The sequence below is a fragment of the Haliotis rubra genome, unplaced genomic scaffold, assembly GCF_003918875.1.
Source record: "Haliotis rubra isolate DU_JTF1 unplaced genomic scaffold, ASM391887v1 Scf52, whole genome shotgun sequence".
Classification (NCBI taxonomy): domain Eukaryota; kingdom Metazoa; phylum Mollusca; class Gastropoda; order Lepetellida; family Haliotidae; genus Haliotis; species Haliotis rubra.
The window spans coordinates 2,059,580-2,078,420 of record NW_025767213.1 but is presented as its reverse complement, the minus strand read 5'-3'; the positions used below and the strand labels follow the sequence as shown (position 1 = coordinate 2,078,420).

Sequence of the window (18,841 nt, the reverse complement as noted above, 5' to 3'; positions counted from 1 at the left end):
GCAGTTGTTATTTTGATTTAAAAGCAGGCCTGTTGATGGCAAAGACTAGACAAACACGTCAATTAGGCAATTGAGAGATGACAAAACTCTTACAGTCGCAGACTATTTTGACATCTCTCTCTCATCACCAATGCAAAAAGAAAGTATTGATTTTGCTCAACAACTGCGATAATTCCAATATCAAACTCAGGGATAACAAGATTTTGCGTCTTTTTATTTGTAAAGGTGTCGTATTGGCAGAGACAGTATTGTAATCTTTTGTGTTGCAGTCTTACTGACAGGTTCATTGCTAGTGTGCCGTTCTGTCAGAAAGGCTTTAGTTGTGTTTGGTTCCCTGAATACGAATGTGATCTTCATTTTATCAGGGTTGATAATGAAATTTACTCGCAGATAAAGCAACAAGATTTTGGTGTCGATAATATGTCAACAATGACATGTCGGAGCATGACATGTGCTAGCACTCATAGCCATAGCTTATTGATTCCATTCTGTCATCTTGCACGTCTGCTGCTCCGCCAAATGCAAATTATGACATGTGATTTATCACGATAATTATACTTCACTAACACAGAAGCCGCCATGAAATCAGTTGGCCAAAAAGCTTCTTGTTCGCATTGGATTCAGAAATATTATTCAAGAAATGTCAATCCGGTTCTTGATCTGGCAGCAAAACAATTTCAAGATCTCCGCCATCGTAATTTGCATTTAAATGGGTTTCCTCCCTTGGGTTAAGGTTTTTGGGGCTGTAGGATCTATTTACGAAAAATCTCATTTTGTCGAAAGTATCACTCCAAATGAATGTGTAGTCAGGCTAGGGATTGATATTATTGTACTCTCAATCACATCATTACTGGCTTGAAAATTAACCATAAATTGCATTTACATGCACTATAAAGGAAATTAATACCTAGATAATGAGAAATCATCTCAAATTTGAAGTACGCCAGGTCCATCATTCTTACTTTCTGTTGGGTTTTTTCAATGATAATGTAATAAGCTTGTAATATTCGTGAACTTTCACACCACTCTATGTTGTTTCTCTTTTCCAGATTGCAAGGTGGCAACATATTCCTAATGAGAAGGTTGCAAGATTCAGTTGAGCTATTGCCAGCCTGGATGACAAGAAAATGAAAGGCTCATCGTTCTCAAGGAGGTGATGACCATTCGGGCTAGCCATAGACTTTGATGTTTGAGTGAAGGAACATTTCTTGACTGTCTGGGAGAACCCATCACAACAGTTAAAATGGATATGTCCAAATCCAGTCGCCGAAAGCAGACAAAACCAATACGGGTATATGAGGGTGAGGAGGCGGTAGGCTCAGATCAGACTCCGCCCACTCAAGGAGTGCCAGAGGACTTCACAAATGGAAGTTCACAAGTGAAGGAAAATGGTCCACAACAGACTGAAGACATGCCTGTTGACCTTCATGTGGCAATAATAACATGTACTAAATGCCCTGAAACTTTTCCTTCAAAGGAGCATTTCATGAACCATATAAATGTTGTTCACGCATCTGCTAAGGAGCCCAAGGTAGATATTGAGTCCATGATGTACAACTATCCTACAGCATATCATCGTCTTGGCAGTGAATTCCAGCAGGAGAACAAGATCATTGCCAATGGTCATGCTGAAGGTGATAGTGAAAACATACCTCCTGAAACTCACAATGTTCAGGAAGTCAAAGCAGATGCTGAACCGAAGGACTTAAATGGTGATCACATGGACGCTGTCAAAGATGGTAGCAGGATCTTTCATCCTGATGCTTATTGTGAACTGTGTGACAGAGAGTTTTGCAACAAGTATTTCTTAAAGACCCACAAAGCCAATAAACATGGAATATATGAAAATGCTCCATCTCCATTTTCTATGACTCCAGGGCAAACAAATATGATCTTGCCACCACAAGAACCTGTCCTACCCCTACCCTCACCCTACAAACATGAGCCTGCCCCAACACCTTCACAACCATTACCTCCAAAGAAAGAAGCTGTGGCTGCAGTTCCTAAATCCTTCAAGCTTGATGCCACAACAGCAAAGGTGGAAGCAACAAGCCTCACCTCCTCCAAGTCAGCACCAATTGACAACTCCAAGATGAACAACAGTGGCTCCTCAACTCAGCCAGATATGGAGGACTATTGTGAAATTTGTCAAAAGCATTTTTGCAACAAATACTACCTCAAGAAACATAAGCAAGATGTACATGGTATTGTGCCTGAAAACTCACCCTCTTCATCTGGTAAACGTAGTCGTGCTGCTTTTGATATTCCCATTACGGCTACTGTCACCTCATCCCCAATGATCTTACCTCAGACTATGGCCAACATGGCAGGTCTACCAAATATGCCTAACATGCCTGGTGTGATGGTCCTCAACCCTTTTATGCCGCCCGTCGCTATCATCCCCGCCCAATCCTTGCTTCCCCAGCAACAAGTGCATCCCCAACCCCACGCTGTCTCCCAGCCACTGCCTGTGTCTCTTCCTGCCCCTTCTCTATCGGACCACGTGCCAGTATCACTACAGTCTTCAATGTCATATTCACCAATGTCATCAGCAGTGTCCCTGACAGCTACCTTGGGAAAACCTACTCCTTCCATACCTAATGATGCGCTCAGGAGTATTGGGGTCCTGAATGCTGAGGCCTACTGTGAACAGTGTCGAAAGGAGTTCTGCAACAAGTACTTTTTGAAAATCCACATGGCTAACAAACATGGAGTTTTCAGTGATGACATGATTCCTCCACCATATGGAAAGTCAATTGATGCCCTGGAGAACTCAATGCTATCTCCAGTGAAGATACCAAAAGATGTGAAGCAAGAGCCAGGATCTCAGATTAGCCCACCAGGTACAGCAAGTGGGGACTCCTATATTACTTTCTGTAACCTGTGCAACAAGGAATTTTCCAGTAAATATTCATACAAAATTCACCGGATGAATGTTCATGGAATGTTGAGCGATATACAAGAACCTTCACTTGCTGATGGACCCGAGATTCCTATGTCAAAAATTGATAGTGTAGCCATGAGTAGTTCTGAAGGTCTGCTAAAAGTTGCAGCTGAAGCCCAAGCCCAAGCCCAAGCCCAAGCCCAAGCACAGGCACAGGCACAGGCACAGGCACAGGCACAGGCACAGGCACAAGCACAGGCCCAAGCACAAGCCCAGCAAGCTTCTGGTGGAGCCAAAGATAATAATGCTACTACAATATTTGGCAACATGATAGCTGCAAAATTGGCCGACAGGGTTGTGTGTGATATCTGCAACAAGGAGTTGTGCAATAAGTACTTCCTCAAGGCCCACAAGCTTAGAATCCATGGTGTTGACTTATCTCCTCAGGAAAAAGCTGCAGAAGCGGAGAGGGAAAATCCTTATGATAGCCCTTATTCCAAATCAGGTTTAAGTAGTACACCAAAATCAGAAGCTAAAGACCTCTCTGCAATTACAGCTGAGATGATCACAGCAGATATCCTTCAAAGGTCTCAGATTCGTAGCAGTGCCAGTAAGAAACTTGATCTTAGCAACATAGCTCCAAACTTGCCATCAGAAAAACCATCAAATGAAGAACTTGTAAAACTTGGCATTGATCCTGAAGCTTACTGTGAAATTTGTAAAAAGGAGTTCTGTAGCAAGTACTTCCTTAGAACACATAGACTGAATATTCATGGCATTCGTACTGATAAATCTGACTCTGACGCAAGGGAAAAAGAGAGATCTAAACAATCAAAGAGTTCCCTTTTCAACCCAATGAATGGTTTTGGCTTAGGAGGTCTCGGTGTCCTGGGTGGCCTTGGAGGCCTAGGAGGATTCATGGGAGGAATGCATGGTGGCCCAAATGGTATCTTCAGCTTTGCAGGAAATGGAGGTCTTCTTGGTATGACTCCACAAGCACCCATTGGCACAGGATCTCTCGGAGGACCAGGAAGCTTGTCCCCAATGATGCCAGAACTTGCTCGTAATGATCATCAAAATAGCTTGAGAAGTCATAATGGAGGTATAAGTGGTGGGACTGGCGGTAGTAGTGCTGGGAGTGCAAGCAGTTCAAGCAGTGGTAGTGGCGGCAAGAGTAAAGATGGATTTCAGAAACACACCTGGCGCTGGAAGGAACCTGTCAATTCTTCAAGAGTGTCATGTGAAATCTGTAACAAAGAACTCTGCAATAAGTATTTTCTGCGAACACACAAACTTAACAAACATGGGATAATACCAAGTGACAAGTCTCCAAGCATGGGCAGCTCACCAGCACCATCAGATTGTGAGACTGCGAGCAATGCCTCTAGCCAGCCTGATCAGACCATCTCAGACAGGGGGAACCAGACTCCAGTTTCTCAAAATAGTAAGGTTGACAGCATTTCTCCCCATCCATCACCAACATTAGACAAGAGCTTTGAGAAGTCAGCAAATCAGCTGAAGGCTGATCTCCTCAGATTGAAGAATGAGGAAGAGTTGAATAATCGCTACATAAACAACCAGTACAGTGAAGTGTGCAATCTCTGTGATCGACGTTTCAAAAGTTCCAGATGGCTGAAGGCACATATCCTCAAAGATCATGCTGGTTGGCCAATGATGGATATGTTTGACCAGAAGACTTCTGGACGAAGTGGACTGCTGGAGACACCAGATCCCAAGGCTTGTACAGTATGTGGTTTGGTCTTTCCAAGTGAACTTTCGATGCAGTTGCACCTTATTCAAGAGCACAATGCCCAGGTCACTCTGAAGACTGAGGAATCACAACAAAACGGCAATGGGGAATCTGGAACCCCTCCCTCAGATTTCGGATTTGGCCTTGGTTTCAGGAAACGGGTATTCAGGGCAGATAAGCAGAAGCTCTATGCTTGTGTCCTGTGTGACTATAAGACAAAATGGTTGTCAAATCTCACATCACATGAGATGAAGATACACAACCTTAGTAAGAACAGCAAGTTGTGTCCTAAGTCATTCCCAAGTGAACTTCTGCTTTCTCGGCATGTTGAGCCCCAGCTTGATGAGCCTCTTGATATTTCTCGCTCAGGGAGTAATAAGAAAATACAAGAGAAGAGATATAAGTGCAGCATCTGTGGCGACAAGTTCGATTCACGTGTAGTATGTAATAGGCATTTGCGAGAAGTTCACATACGCAGAAAGAAAAACTTTGCCTCAAGAAACACGATTCACAGATCCAGATATTCTTGCAGTCAGTGTTCGTATTCCACTCGTTATCCTCAGCAGCTCCAGCGCCATCGATCACGCTTTCATGCAAGTCGCAGCACAGGAGGCCCTCTGCAGGAATGGAAGGGGAACCTGGACGAGGTCCATGCAGAACCCATCACCAAGAGCTACACTGCCTCTGCCCAAGTCCAATGTTTTGAACTGGCTGTGAACACTCCAGATAGCACCTTCCTCCCTTCACTTGCGCACATGCCAGTTCGACAGCGTGTGTCAGAGCCCATGGCTGTAACGTTTATTCTTACGCCTGTCAACCCCTGACTGTTACCATGCATGTAGCCTTGAACTATTGAGTGAAACTATATTGTTGAGTAATCCTCAGGTACATTGTGTGATGTCTAGCTCCACACATGCTGTGCGTGCAATTAATTTGTTTGTTTTTTTTGGTTATATTTTTATCATTTCTCATGGCCATTGACTTCCAAACCAACCAAGATACCAACATGCATGTGTGTGTGTTTGTGTGTGTGTGTATATATCTATATCCATAAAGTATATATATGAGTATATTTTCAGTTCTCTGAAAAGCAGGCAAATATTGGCAAAACCATAATTGATGAGTAAGACAGTGTTCTCTCTCTTCCAACCTTAATACATTTCTCTCTGACATATGTAGTATATATATATATATAAAACCCTCAGAGACTCTGCATGTAGTGTATATTGTTAACACCTCTGTATAACTAGTCATAAGCTGGCATTTACAAGTGTAAATACCATATTTATTCTATAGGACTTTCACTGTGTAAAAGAGTGACACCAAGCTACCAATGCTTTACGCCAGGATGCCTCCACAATGGCCAACCCTTTGCCCCACCAGTAGTGTTCAACATTGCGGGCAACCATATAGTACTATCTGTGATTGAAATGTGTTTTTGATAAAGAAATTTAATCTTGAAGCATTTAAGTGTTGTTTTGTGGAACTGTAGACATACTTTGCGCGTGAAGGTGTTGCACAAGGGTGACAGTGGCATCTAGCTGCGGTCTGCTGCTGCTGCAACACCTCAGGAACCATTTTGTACATATTGTTGAAGTTGATATTTATAATAATCCATGGCAGTGAATGTATCCCTTGTGCAACAATGTTTCCCCTGCTTACTGTAGTGTTGTGAATATATAATTATATATATATTTATGTGTTAAACGTCTCTTATTTATATTGACCACCAAATGAATGAAACTTGATGAATATGATACAATGATGCTTATGCTTTTGTGAGGATCAAGATTGATATGTCTTGCAATTGATCCCAATGAACAATAAATGCACACACATCAAATGTTCATATGAAACAGAACGTTTACTCTGTAATTGGCAAAGTGGAAATTCAGAAATTTTGTTCATGTTTGAACTGACTTTCCAGATAAGCTTAGTTGAGTAGGTAGAACTAGGCAACTTCTGTCAGCGTTACATGATACAACATTCCAAAGGCTAACATTTGTCACTGATGATGAGGTGTATTTTGATGTGTGTGTATTGCGAGGGAAGAGAGAGAATACTGACTGGACTAAGTTGTTCTAGCTTCTGGCAGCACAGATGTGTTCTCTAGTATCTCAGTATTACTTGCCAAAGCCATTTCAAGTTTTATCCATAGTCCAGCACACCAGCCCAAGCATTTATATTGGAACATGGATAAAAAGATAACTGCTTTGCACGATTATTGTACACCATAGCATTGCTTTGCTAGTGCACAAAACCGAATTCAGTGGTAACAGTGGAAACTTGTGGTATGTCAAAACCATTTGCCTGTGTATAGGTACAAGCTTAGAGACTGAAAATAGCCAATATTGTCAGTTTTGAATATATATGAAGTTATTATGTTACGAAGTCTTGGACAAACGTGTTTCCATGGTTTATAGGGATACTGATTCAGTAGCTGATAGTATAACATGTTACAGAAAAAATGTGTGTGCCAGTTAATCCATTTGTACATGGATGTATTTGAAAGTCCTACCATATAAGCATTTTATGTTGTGGTGATGCACAGCTAACGTTGGGCAAGACATGAGCAATAACTCAGATTCTTTTACACACGTGTTGTAAAGTATAGATAGTATCAGAGAAGTCAGATGTGTTTGAAATATTGTCAATTTTTTTATTTAGTTAAGCTAACCCTTCTATCATCTACCTCGAGCAAGCCTTACTGTTTATAAGAATACTTGTATACAGTTGTATGAACAAATCTATTCGCCATGTTGTTTAGGACCTGTAGAGTTTTAATAGTGTTTTTAATATGCCTTTGTAATATTAACAAGCAATCTATTTTGACCAAGTTAACTTTAGAATTCTTAATGGGAAAAAACAATGTTCATGAATACATGAACATTGAATTATTTTTTAACCCTTCTAATCCCCATATTTCCTTGTTGTCATGGGAACACTACCAAGATTTAAGATTAATTTAAAAATGTTCAATATCAGAAGATTGCATTGCTCTTCTTTTTACTGAGCTGTAAATGTTATTTTCATTTGATGTTCATCCCTTGAATGAAACTTGTTGAAGGCCACTGTGTTGGCCTGGGTTTGTTGTGTATTTTATTTCACAGCTTCTCCAGATGTGTTTTTGGGTTTTCTGTGTGATTCTCTATATATGGCATATTGTGATCTAAATTATGCGTGAGTTTGACGTGTGAGTGTGACAATTGGAATGTTGGATTCTTTTATTTTTTCATTTATTAAATTTTATGACATTCTATTCGCGTGGGATCACAGTAGTCCAGTCAGTACGGATTTTCCCGCCTTCAGACAAACCTATTTATTATTCCATTTAATTTTCCATACAAGTATTCCTCTACCCACAACTCCCCTGTCTGCTCTCATTTCAACTGTCATTTGGCGTGCCCATTAACTATTTTTGATAAGCACGTTTGTCTGCCTCCCATATCGCCAAAGTAATCACAGGAATCGTCTGCACTCGGAAAGTTCCCAAATTGTTGATTATACTGCATACCCCACATGTTGATATCTGTGTTGGACAGTTAGCTTAATGCATTGTGTTGTGTGAATTCAAATGGGGAGATTTTTTTATATCCTTGTGATTTTTGTTCACACCCCAAAGTTGATCCTAACCCTGTAGCACAAAACTTCTTTGGTACAAATTTTCTCTGTGAAGTCTAGTCCTATGTATTGTTGCAGCTATTTATTTATGACTACAGTCAAATGATGAGTCTCTTGTGTTTTGGGATTGGTTTCGTTTGCTGTCAAAAATAGAAAATAATGGAGTATGTGTGTGCTTGAAAATGCAATATTTGAATAAAAATCAAGATAGAAAGCTGTTCCTAACATCATATTGTTCATTTTGCTCTATCCATAAAAAGACAAGAAAATAGCACTTTGATATATTTTCATGCCTTTGTTGCGAAGGATGCTTGACTTTGTAAACTTTATTGTCCTTCGCTTGTATGTTTATGTTTGATGGAAAAGTCAAGAGACTGATATGGACTTTAAATCTTCCATAATGTCTCTTTAAATCCTGGAAAAGAACAGTGTATCCCTTTGACGGGCAAAGCTTATTTCCTATGAGACGTCAAATCAAATTGATTTTTTTCGTATTTGAACCTAGAGGATCAAATATCCATTACGAAAGAAGTCATTCTGAGAGAATGCCCCAAAGAGATGATATATTTGTCAGCTGGGGGTATTTTGGAAAATCAAAACAGATTAAGAAGAAAAATTATTCTTTCTTGGTGGATCAAGTTGTCTCTCATTAAGAGTTCCAGGGAAATTTGACATAATTTTGATATGCATTCCAACATTTTGTCCCTCATCAAAAGATTTCTCACTTGCGTCATTGTATGCAGAAAATTGCTTTATTCTGAAGAAAGGGGAAAGAATGTGTTGTTAATGTAATTGAATAGTAATGAAGACTTAAGCTACCAGATGGACATTTTTATGGGAGTTTCGAAATAATCTTTAAATTGAGTGCTGTTTGTGTTTCTGAGACATTTTCTCCTGGGGAGGGAGATACAAACTATTGATTTATCTAAAGAAGTAAAGTGTGCAATATGTATTTTCTTAACAAATGTCACATGATTCAAATCATTGGATACTATATGTTATTCTGAAAATTAAGAGAAACTAAAAGTGTATTTTCACAGGAATAGTTGTAATTTAGGTGGCTGGTATTTCAAGTTACATTGTATTAAGAATGAATGTTAACACATGAAATAACTTGACGTCAGTGTAGAGAACAGAATATGTTTGAGATGAATATGAAACTAAATTGCCTCCTGTTTTTATTTCTGAATCTAATGGTATCTCTATAGACTGTATTCAAATATGACTGTTGATTATTTGTACCAGAGAAGTTTGTAATGGAGAATATCCTGATGTGCAGCCATTCTGCATTGTAGGTGTCTTGTCCTGTCTTCATGTCCTGTACAAAAATATGGGATTTGAAATTGACTGTTTTATTCATTGAGATATACTTTCAGAAAAAGAGATGATCTTGTTTTTGAAAGTTTTATTGAAAATCTTGTCTAGTCTTTCCTGGCATGTGTTTGCCAGTCGACCAAAGCATCCCAATTAACAGTGAAATACCTCATACTGTCGTATATCGTTCAACTTACACGTACCATTATATGTTTGCTGTAAGTGTACATTTAAAGACTGCCTTTGTTAAAGTTGTTTGTCAACCTGTACATACCCAAGGTATTAGCTTTTACTTTCAGATGACTTATTAGTGCATAATATTAAATAGATAAATGGAATATGCTAGCAACATAGCATTGTTCACCTTCATGCAGCCCTCAAATTTCAGCTTGGTAGGCCAAGGTCCAAGCTCAGCACCTTACCCTGTTTTATTCAATGCACGGCCAGTTATTTGGTTTGTTTGTTTGTTTGTTTTGTTACAATATGTACCTACCCCCCTTGGTTCTCTCATCTCAGGTCCTCAGTACTTTTCAAACTCCATCTTAGTTTGAGTTGAGCTGTTGTTTATAATACTCCCAAATTCTTTATCCACTTACTTTGGATATGTTTTTTGCCATCTTACTTCTCAGCAAAATAATAAAACCAAGCTTCTTATTCCATTTCCTTCGCTTTTGTTTGTAGCTGTTACCTGTGTGTTGCCTTGATGTCCATGTCACTCCTTAGTTTAGCCAGTCCCAAGTGACTTTCCAATTCTGTGATGTTTGTCTGCCGACCTAACCAACCCAAGAATACCTCATTTTTGTTAAATAATCACATAATTACACCTGCACAGTTTGAGGGCTGCATGGCACATGTTATTACTGTGTATCTTTGTCTACATTTAGTCTACTGTGGAACACACAGTGCGAAAATCAGGGATTTCTTTATTTATTATTTCAATGCACTTGTTCCCAATATTGTCAGAACTATTCTATTTTTGGTCATTGTTCAAGCGGGTCTGTCACAATCTGTCCAACTGGGTTAGTGTGTGTGTGTATGTGGCTGCTTCAGACATGATACATGGCTATAGTCCACAAGCAGTAGTGAGAGCTTTCGGGTATTGGTGTCACACCGTTAGTTACACACAGTAGACCCATATGGAGCTCACCATAAAATTGTTTGTTTCTGAAAATATATTTAAATATTGAGTGACATTTTTAAGTACTCCCTTACTGTATTCTAATCTTTAGGATGTTAAAGGAACTGTTTGTTTAACTTTCAAATTTAATTGGAATTATTATGGATACCACTTTTCAAATCTGATTGCTACTTATCTTGCACATAATACCAGTTGTCATAATAACATTTGGAATGGTTGACAAATTGCTCCAGGTCTTAACAGCTTTGACTCTGCAATAATACTGAAGGCAATAACCAGCTGTAGCACCGGGGCAGAAGATGACCCTAATCCCCTGGAGCATAACCCTAGCAATACATCCATAGATCAAACCTTGATGAAGCAAGTATGGAAAATATCTTCTTAAGCAATAATGTTGTGATAAGCTTCAGGTAGCCTAAGGCAAGACATAAAAGGTAGTTTTAACTTGTACATAAGCCAAGGTCACAATATTAAATGTTTCAGTGAAACAAATCATAGAAATGTGTTGTAGATAGATTGTATGTAAAGTAATACTACTATGAGTCTGAAGTAACCACACACCCTCACACTACCCTGCTTTTTACGTGTCCCTGCCCTAGGACCTGTATTATGGAGACGGTCTCAGGGCAGGGCCAAGCCTATATATAAATATTATATATACATATATATAAGCTGCATAATCGAGTGTAGCTTAACATGTTTCTAAAGTACTATTTAAAACCTCTCCATGGACCAACAGTACCGGCCCATGATGCAGCTTACACGATCAGTTCCACTCCCGCCAGCCCTCCCTCCCGTGGTCTAGTGCACACCTTGTTTGTACGTATGTATGCATATTTTGGTACAACATACCGTATTTTTGTATAGTGGAGTGAAGTTTGGCACCTGTCTATGTAGATTATGGTGGTTTTTTGTATGCAATAAAAGTCTTGACAAAGTACTCTTTTCTTGTCAGGTTGTCACTGGTGTGTTGTTCACAAGGAAGTCGTTTGTGCGAGTGCAGATGTTGATGAGGTCATAACCTTCAACATGCGTGAGCGACATTAACACGGGATGGTTGTTGTCCATTTGTTAGCACTCAAAAACGATTGGGTAAGACCTATAGGATGAATATCATTTTGGTGAAGGTCATAGTAATACACATATTAACACATGTCTAAAGTGACTAAGTGAATGTTCTTCCGTCACGATTAAGTTCGAATGATCTCATGGGTACAGTTAAAGACGTACACCCTTGGTCATTGTTTATGGTGATATGGCAGGAATATTGCTTAATACGGTTCGAACTAATTCTCATTTATTTACCCATCAGTGTTTATGATGGACTCTCCTTTTCGAATGAACAACATCGACCGTTGGTTTCCTGTCTCGCCACCAGGGTGTCGTTGTACAAAGTGATCTTAGCGCTAAAGTGACCGTAACTCCCATACCTTAACATAGACCTAAGGCAGTCTTAGCGCTAAGGTTGGTTTGTACAACAGCACCTCAAAACAAACCAATTTGCAGATCCGGCATATTTCGCTCCTGGTCAACCACTGAAGATGTGGCAGACTGACCTTGCACCCGCTTTACGTCTGTTCGATTCCCCACCTGGGTTCGATATGTTGCACGCTCTGTTTAGAGCCTTGTGAAACCATACTTAATCCCGCTTCTTACGGATCTACCTATTGCTGAAGCGGTTCAGTTGCTGCCACAGTGATTCTGAAACATATGACACATAATATGAATACATAATATGGGTATTTAGAATGGGCTACTACCGACATGACGGTTACCTTGAGTCTTTCTGTACTACGTCTTCACACGCCCAACGAGAATATTAACCTAATACAAGTCACTTGTTTGTCTGGTCCATTCTCAAGGACCTGCTGGACGCCCTGACTAGTTGTGACACAACCAGACACTGCTCTTTCTATTGTGACACTACCAGAAACTAACAGACTATCCTTACTAATGTGACACATGTGACTTTTCTCACTCGATATTTTCACTCCAGACACGCCCATTTGTGACTGACAGATAACACCTCAAGCCACGGACAAGAATACCTTAGTATAAAACAATGCGTTGACGTTACGTGGTTTAAGGTTGACGCACATGAAATGACAACACAACAATCAACACATCATAAAACTGAAGTTACATGATCTCGGAAACTGTCAGTTGAACACATTAATGCCCTTGCTACGCCATTCCCTTCCAACCTGTATGTAGTGAATACCATATTGACCGTTCTACTGGAGCATAGAAAATGAACATTTAGTGTACGGAATGAGATTACTCTAATTAGAAATCATTTGTTGTTTAAGCCAGAGAAACTGCTTGGATGGAAATTGAGTTCAAATTCAGTTTGGAAAAACTACAGCTGTTGCAGACAATTTTAATAGGGTTCAATCGTGAATATTCTCTCATTCGGAAAAGTAATTTACATGAAAAAAGTGTACTAAAAGAGCTGAACTTGACTCTGGGAGTCATTATGTTTCTCTCAGAATTAAATTTTGAAAACGTTTATTGCTTTTGGTCTATAGTCATGTTGCGATTGAAATAGTAACACTGATAATACTGCGTGCTTGATTAAACTTAAAATATGGAGAAATCTCTTTACCTCATTTATTTTTAAATATTTTAACATTAAAGTAATGGCGAGGAAACGATGATATCCAGAATGAGAATTATGTTTCTTAATGTCCCATTCAAACTTTTTGCACGCCTATTTTGACTGGCTAACGGGATTCAGGGCAGTCGCCCATGCAAGAGTTCTTTAAACAAATTGACTTATTAAAATGCAGTCACTACACATGCTAGATAGCGGAAACATTTTAATAGTGATTGTTTGGAGTTCAAGGTACACAGTGGACAGAATATTAAGAAGGCAAAAGAAGTCTTTGCACTTGAATACATCCACATTTAATGCACGTGTGTGTACACGACTGTTAATGTACCGCCACACAATAACGTGATTTTGGTCGAAGTGTAACATTAAAACATGTCCACATGTAGATACTTCATGGAGATTGTCTCTCTCTCTCTCTCTCTCTCTCTCTCTCTCTCTCTCTCTCTCTCTCTCTCTCTCTCTCTCTCTCTCTCTCCTCTCTCTCTCTCTCTCTCTCTCTCTCTCTCTCCAACTAAGACAGAGAAGGTACAATTTTAAATACCAACAGACAGGTATTTTCTGTAATATCCATATGGTAAGTCATAATATATTCCTCTTTCGTGTATGTTTAATGCCCATGCCTTCTTAAACAGATGATGGGCCCCGAACACGGAAACTTCTCAAATGGTCGTAGTGCCAACATTTAAAGAATGTTGGATTGAAGGTTCTTCCAACGGACTGAAGCAATGAGTATTGGAATATTACCATCAGTTTCTAACAATACACAGGAGACATTTAAACTTTGTACTTTTACGCCAACGTGAAAACGCCGATGCCCCCAATGCTGAGATGAGTGGCCAGGTATGACCTTTGCTCGATTTGTAGCCCTCATAGTGCGGTTCCAAGAGTGTAATAACTCGTAACTCTTATCACTAATGCCATTTTCGCGCCATCAAACCGTTTTTTTCAGGGTAGTTATAGTTTCATGCATGGCAATCCATATTTCTTAAATGTTCTCAACGGTTGTTTTTTTCTGCTCAGTGCTGGCAACAAGTAAAGTCCCTCCGAGACCGAAACTGGTTGCACAATGCGCAACTTACACTTAAGTGCTTCCTTTCTATTTTAGTTGAAGGTAACCCTTTCATATCAGAAAATGGACTCTACAATGCAGGTCAAATATTCTCACAATGATTACCTATTTTTCGTTTACGTTTTACAAACGGTGTAGACCAGGGAAATGAAACAGCTAAAAACTCGCCAGATAGGCCGAAAGGTCTTAAAAAGCTTGCCCTAATTATGAGCATCAGAAACATGTTCAACTAGTTCTGGGTGCTGAATTCCACATTGATAATAGGCTTTTAGGGAAAAAAAGGTCGTATGTGAGGAGTAAAGGATAGCATTTGCATTCACACACGAACGATAATACCCTGTACTCTCGGGGGATGCATTCAATGAACTTTCGCTAGATCGTCTCTCTTAGATTGAATCAAACTTTTTTTTCTCATCCACTATGCTGTTTTTATTACAAATGAGATGACTGACAGATAATTCAAGTCTGTTTCAAAACACGGACTAAATATCAATTGAGTAAAACTGGCATGGCGACTGTGTCGACAGCTCTGTATTTCTGTGTGTCTACGGATTTTGCTTCTGTGAATAACTTGACATGGTGTCACCAGTCTTACTGGGGGTCAAAGGTCACACAAATGCCTAATTCAAGCTGGAACGTCGTAATCGTCATTGGTAGTTTCTATGAATAAATTGAGTCTATTACATTCTTGAATCTTGATTTGGAGGTTAACTGGACAACAATTGGTGGCAGTTCAGGAATAATTAAGGATATTAGGCTCCAGTGGTAATCTACCTATGAATAATTATTTTAATGCTGAATTTGTATAATAACACATAAGTATATCGATGCATATGGCATGAAGAACCCTTTCGAGAGTGTCCGTTGAATTACTGTGGGAAACTTTTTAGTGGTGTGTTTGATGCACTTCAACATCTTTGCAAGGATAATGACAATGAATCAATATCCTCACTCATAACTTCAGCACAATTTGTATTATTATGTCACATTTGGGGCTAAGCTGTCTTGTTTATCAGCCCTGAGCATGTGTAAATGTCCTATATACATTATTCACTCACATTGTCTATATCTGATATCGATGTACATGTCACTGCAATAAAGCTGTTCAAATTCCTAGTGGATAAAAAAAACCCTCAAAATCTTTTAATAGTGATAACGATCGTGATTTTATTTTCTAATTACCAATGAAGCATTCTTCCCTAATTTGTTAATATAATTGTACTGTATCAAAGCGTTTCTTAAACCGTAATGTCCTGTATTGATGCCGTGGCTTCTTTTCATGGATAATTCAAACACAGCAATTGCCTGCTTAAAGAGATCGTACCCAAATTGCACCATACAGTATTCGTCAAAATTGTCATGTCGTCCGGTTCTTTTAATCTAGTTTTCCAAAATCGGAATAATTTGCTTAACGTCTTAGATGGTTTATTATTCATTTGATCAATCCGTTACACCTTTCAAAAGTTGAAATTAGTTGTGACCGTGTAACTGCGTGTGTTTAAAGTCAAATTACTTAGATGCCGTGCATCCCCGCTCACCCAAGTCAGGCAGTACGATATCAAACCACGTCGCTGCTTCATTAAGTGTAAAACTTTCGATTTGTACTCATTTCACTGAATTTCATCTCCGTTCGACTAGAAATACTTCATCTTGTATCGCACCCTATAACCGCTAATTCTTTTGTTCTACGCTTGCCCATTGAAATTGTTTTAATTTGATTATTCTCTTGTGAGGAAACTACAAGTGTACATTCTGTTTGCTCCACAGAAACACAACACCGTTCCTATCCTATGGCCAACCCCTGGGGAAGAGTCAAGAGGTCTTAAACTTTAACTCCAGTGTTTAACCTGATTAACAAAGCAACCTCAGCTTTAGGGTAGGCATAGCTCGCTCAACCTGTTGTGCTAAGTATGAAAGGAACAAAGGGTCCCAAGAATAGCATTAAACATTTGGCGTTTAAAGTGCCTTACATTATTCATATAGATCACCGGAGTATGGCACCGGCAAATCTCCGATGAGATGTAAGCATAAATGCAGAGTGGTAATAGTGGCGACATTCGTTAAGACTACCGCCACATTACAATTGGCAACGGCCCTTCGGGGACTCCAACTTTCACACGATTCCACGGTTGCTTTATCTTTAGTAAAGTCTTTGTCTATGCATGGCTTCCGAACAGGCGCCAGATGACGAAAGGTACAAATGAAATTAGCCTGCTTTTTCTTTGAAAGCTAGTTTAGTTTTAATTTAAAGCTTCCTCAAACGCGTCGATGTGTAAAAGAACACAAATTGGAATTTGATGGAATTTCTTTCCTTGTGTTCATTCTAATCAAGCGATACTTTATTGGAGAAACATTGTGAAAACACACAACCCGCTGGGGCTGACAAAACGAAGCCATCTATGACAATTCTGTCATCGCATAATAAAACTTTTTTCAATTAGAATTGTTGTCTCTAAAATCTATACGACGTACGATCTCAAGGGTTATATCTTATTTGTGTTTTTGACAAGGCTGTAGACTAAAGTCCTACTACTTAAAACTACACAAGTCATGTGTGTACCCCGCAGGGTCGTAATGATGACGTACAGCATACAACCCGTCAATATTAAGATACTGTATAATAGGCTCTCGTGAAGGCAGCCATGACATGTAGCCACGTCTTCAAGTGGCGGGCCATGCCTCCAGAACAGTGCGTGTCAATACAAGTACATTGTACGTACAACCAAGTCTTATACTTACACAATGAAAGTGGAGGAAAACATTCTGGTAGATGGCACTTGAACCTCAAACAGGATATACACAACGATAACGTCTTGTCATAAAAGTTTGGCAAGAATTCACGCCAATAGCGTCACTATCGGGAAAAAGAATATTCCGTATATCGAAACCGTTTATACCTAAAGAATGCTGGAACCGTATTAGAAGGTTCAGATGTAAGAATATACAAAACAAAATGCTGCTATGTATAAATATACCTAAAGTGATGTATATGGTGTGTATTGTCCAGGTCGTATATTTCACTGGTGAAGTGTATTGATCTGGGGTCATGTCTGAATGCTGATTACATGTATACTAGAATTACGTATCTCACAGGCACAGTTCCCGTGTTATTTATTTCTGTATTAGGTGACACATCAGTCTAGTTTATTCCAGAGGTTCGTTTAAGCAGCGTTCAAATACAGCCCACATAACTGAGATATGGATACGTGAAAGACCTATTTGAAGCTTGTTAAACAGCTTAAGTACAGCCTTGGTGTTTGCAGTCCTCGGCCAGTGGTGTTTATTTGTCAGAGGTCCCCATAACTATGATTGCTTATTGAATTCTAGGTGGCTATGCTGTTTATCCGACCATTGAGTGTCCCGAATTTAAATGAAACGACTTTTCAATAGGGGATACTTGAAGGACGTCGGGACTGAGTATCCCACACTAAGTCTCCAAAGCAAGACCGAAGGTACGCTTGACTACGTTTGCTAGGGAAGGGCATCATAAAATATAAATGGGTGGAGGACGTCCAAATAGTGTTTTATTCATGATTGAACTTTTCTAAATGGCAACAATGGTCCAAACAAGCTTCACAAATACGGTGCAGTGAGAATACCTTGATACTTAATGTCACTGGGGTCCCTAAACATTTCACTTGACGACCGTTGGCTGGGAAGACACCCACATACTCCGTCGACACATAATACGTGTTTTTGAAAGACGATAGTTTTTATTTCACATTTCACTTTGAATTCTTCACAGCCTAACCCCGAATGACCCTTTGTCGACAAGGCCACAACCTGCTGACCTCACAGAAGGTCAACACGGGATTGGTTTGACAGGGACTCTTGCTCCCAATTTGCACGAGGCTTTTAAAATGAACTTTTATGGTGGTGGTTTAAAGTTGGTGATAAAGGATGTCCTTGGCTATCCCATTTCCTCGGACAGGTCACAGACATACATTCTTTTTTGATACACTTGAACAAGTCTCTATGGCAACTTCTATGTTATATGACATAATAAGAATAAAATGTCCCTATAAAGACAAGCTTCCTTAGTACAATTCGCTAACCTAGAGATGTCTAATATATAGACAGGTGACTCTTCATCCCTTGACTTATCATTCAGTACAGTCTTACAGAAAGGCTAGTTCCATGATAAGAACACACGTTCCAAACGTATTCTTGTGTGTGGAATCAGTCATAGATGATGAGATGGGTCCCACGGGGAAATGATCTGAAAATATGTTTCTAAAGAATATATTATTTCCAAAATGTTTAACCAACGTTTAATATATCCATACATTTGAAATCACACATTTACATATTACACTGAGTGATGACATCGCCTTCATTCCAAATACTTCCCCACATATACTATTGAATGTGTTGTTTTCAACATAGTTAAGGCACCCATGTGTGCCCTTAACTGGTCATATCATACGAACACATTATACATAGAAAATTAA

General features: G+C 39.4%; 1 protein-coding gene across 4 annotated transcripts in view; it reads left to right on the top strand.

Moving 5' to 3' along the window:
• LOC124292556 overlaps positions 1 to 11,647 on the top strand; it is a 33,453-nt gene extending 21,806 nt beyond the window's left edge. For all 4 annotated transcript variants that reach the window (XM_046729690.1, XM_046729691.1, XM_046729693.1 and 1 more), the window contains one exon: positions 1,050 to 11,647. In XM_046729690.1, coding sequence (XP_046585646.1) covers positions 1,244 to 5,458 — 4,215 coding nt within the window. In that variant the 5' untranslated portion in view covers positions 1,050 to 1,243 and the 3' untranslated portion in view covers positions 5,459 to 11,647. The remainder of the gene's footprint in view (positions 1 to 1,049) is intronic.
• Positions 11,648 to 18,841: the final 7,194 nt, after the last annotated feature.